General features: G+C 36.8%; 1 protein-coding gene across 1 annotated transcript in view; it reads left to right on the top strand.

Moving 5' to 3' along the window:
* The window catches only part of LOC106873886 (transcription initiation factor TFIID subunit 2), a 46,088-nt gene that overhangs the window by 18,938 nt on the left and 25,257 nt on the right, over positions 1 to 1,893 (top strand). The window contains 1 exon segment of the mRNA XM_052969130.1: positions 1,151 to 1,247. Coding sequence (XP_052825090.1) covers positions 1,151 to 1,247 — 97 coding nt within the window.

Raw genomic sequence — 1,893 nt, 5'->3', positions numbered from 1 at the left:
GATGGTTTGACATGGAGCTGGCTTAGTAGAGAGCTGTCCAGACTCCAGCTGTCTGTTGAGGCTTGGTTTCTATGGCTGGACGCCTTTCCCAATGCCAACCAATTAACAGAGTGTGCTGGGTGCTTTTTATGTGCCACTAGCGTGGGTGCATTTATGCAGCACCGGCATGGGTGCTTTTTAAGTAACACTGACACTATATATACATGTGTGTGTGTGTGTGTTATTGTCTCCTCTCATAAGACTTTCATTGGCTTGGGTCTATAGTAGCAGGCACTTGTCCGAAGTGTTGTAGTGTGGGATTGAACTCAAAACCATGTGGTTGGGGAGCAAACTTCTTAACAATGCAGCCACACCTGAGCCTATGTTGGAGAAGATAATTCTCACGAGTCGAGCACTCCTGTTTACAATAAATGAGAATTGAAATTCTTTACCAAAGAGAACTTTATTTCTACTATAACAGTGACCACATTTGTTCTGACAAACTGTTAACTCTCTGGAATTCCCTTTTTTTCCATATTTTTCCTGCATCTATTGATGAGGTACATAAACAGTTTGGATCTCACCAGTTTTGGAAGGCCTATAGAATCCTTGGTACAACCCCTTACTCCAGATCAAAATGCCAAAAAAATCTGCTATGAATGGTAACCATTTTACAGCCAGCACATGGACATTTTTTCTCCCTGCATTGATCTGTTTACATCTCATATCTCTACCCATGATGCTGGTTCTTGTACAGAGTTGTTACCTTCAGTTTTCATTATTAAGCTGATAAAGGCTGTTAACTGGCAGAACTAATAGTATATTTGACAAAATGCTTAGCAACATTTCTTCTGGCACTTGGAGCTCAAATCCCACCAAGGTCATTGTTGCCTTTCATCCTTTTGTGATCAGTAAACTAGAGTACCAGTCAAGTACTGGGGTCAATATAATTGACTTACACTCTTCTAAAATTGCTGGCCTTGTGCCAAAATTTGAAGCAATTATGAGTCTGATGTTTGAAACATTAATTAACATGAAATTTGTATCATAAAACCAATGACAGTCTTGGCAGGTTTGATTTGGAAAGGGGTTAAAAAAAAATATTCAATTTTGTTTTCTTTCTTTGATTAATTAATTTACTTTTTCTCTTTTTTAAAAATTTCTTTTGCAGGTTTTTAACAAATTACTTGCTCTTGCATTTACGGCATCTCAACAGAAATATGGATCAAATACCTGGTGTAATGTACTATTATCTACAAATTCTGTAAGTTACAAGACAAATTTCATTAAACTTTCAATATCAGGCATCGCATCACCTGCATTACAGAAGCATTGCATTCATGAAAATTTTTGCATTAGCACAGAGTTCTGTTACCATCACCACCACCACCATCATCATCATCATCACCCTTTAATGTCCATCTTCCATAAGATGCTGAATGTGTGTTCAATACGTACATGTATGTTGAAGACAGATTTGTATTCTTTTGACCGTTACACATAAAAAATTACAGTTTCATAAATATACAGAAACAAATTCAAGAAGTTGAAATGACGTGAAGTAAAAAGAATTAAATTTCTACATTAGTTTATTATGTACATTTTGGCATTTATAGAACAGTTAGAAATAAAGTCATTTTGTCGTAGAGAATTACGACTTAACATTTACACTAACTAATCTTTCATTCTAACTACAAGAGTTCACAACAATTCAATATTGTCGGATTTGAGTACTGAACATGGCATAAATATTAGCCGATACTCAAGAGGGTGAGTGTCATGGATTTGAATGGTAACCCAACGATCACTTGAGAGTTAGTGTTGTGGATTTGAGTGACAGTCCAACGATCACTTGAGAGTGCGCATCGTGGATTTGAGTGACAACCCAACGATCACTGGAGAGTTTTCCGAAAA

This window comes from Octopus bimaculoides, chromosome 7 (genome assembly GCF_001194135.2).
Source record: "Octopus bimaculoides isolate UCB-OBI-ISO-001 chromosome 7, ASM119413v2, whole genome shotgun sequence".
Taxonomy (NCBI): Eukaryota; Metazoa; Mollusca; class Cephalopoda; order Octopoda; family Octopodidae; genus Octopus; species Octopus bimaculoides.
This window is presented reverse-complemented; position numbering and strand designations above follow the sequence as displayed.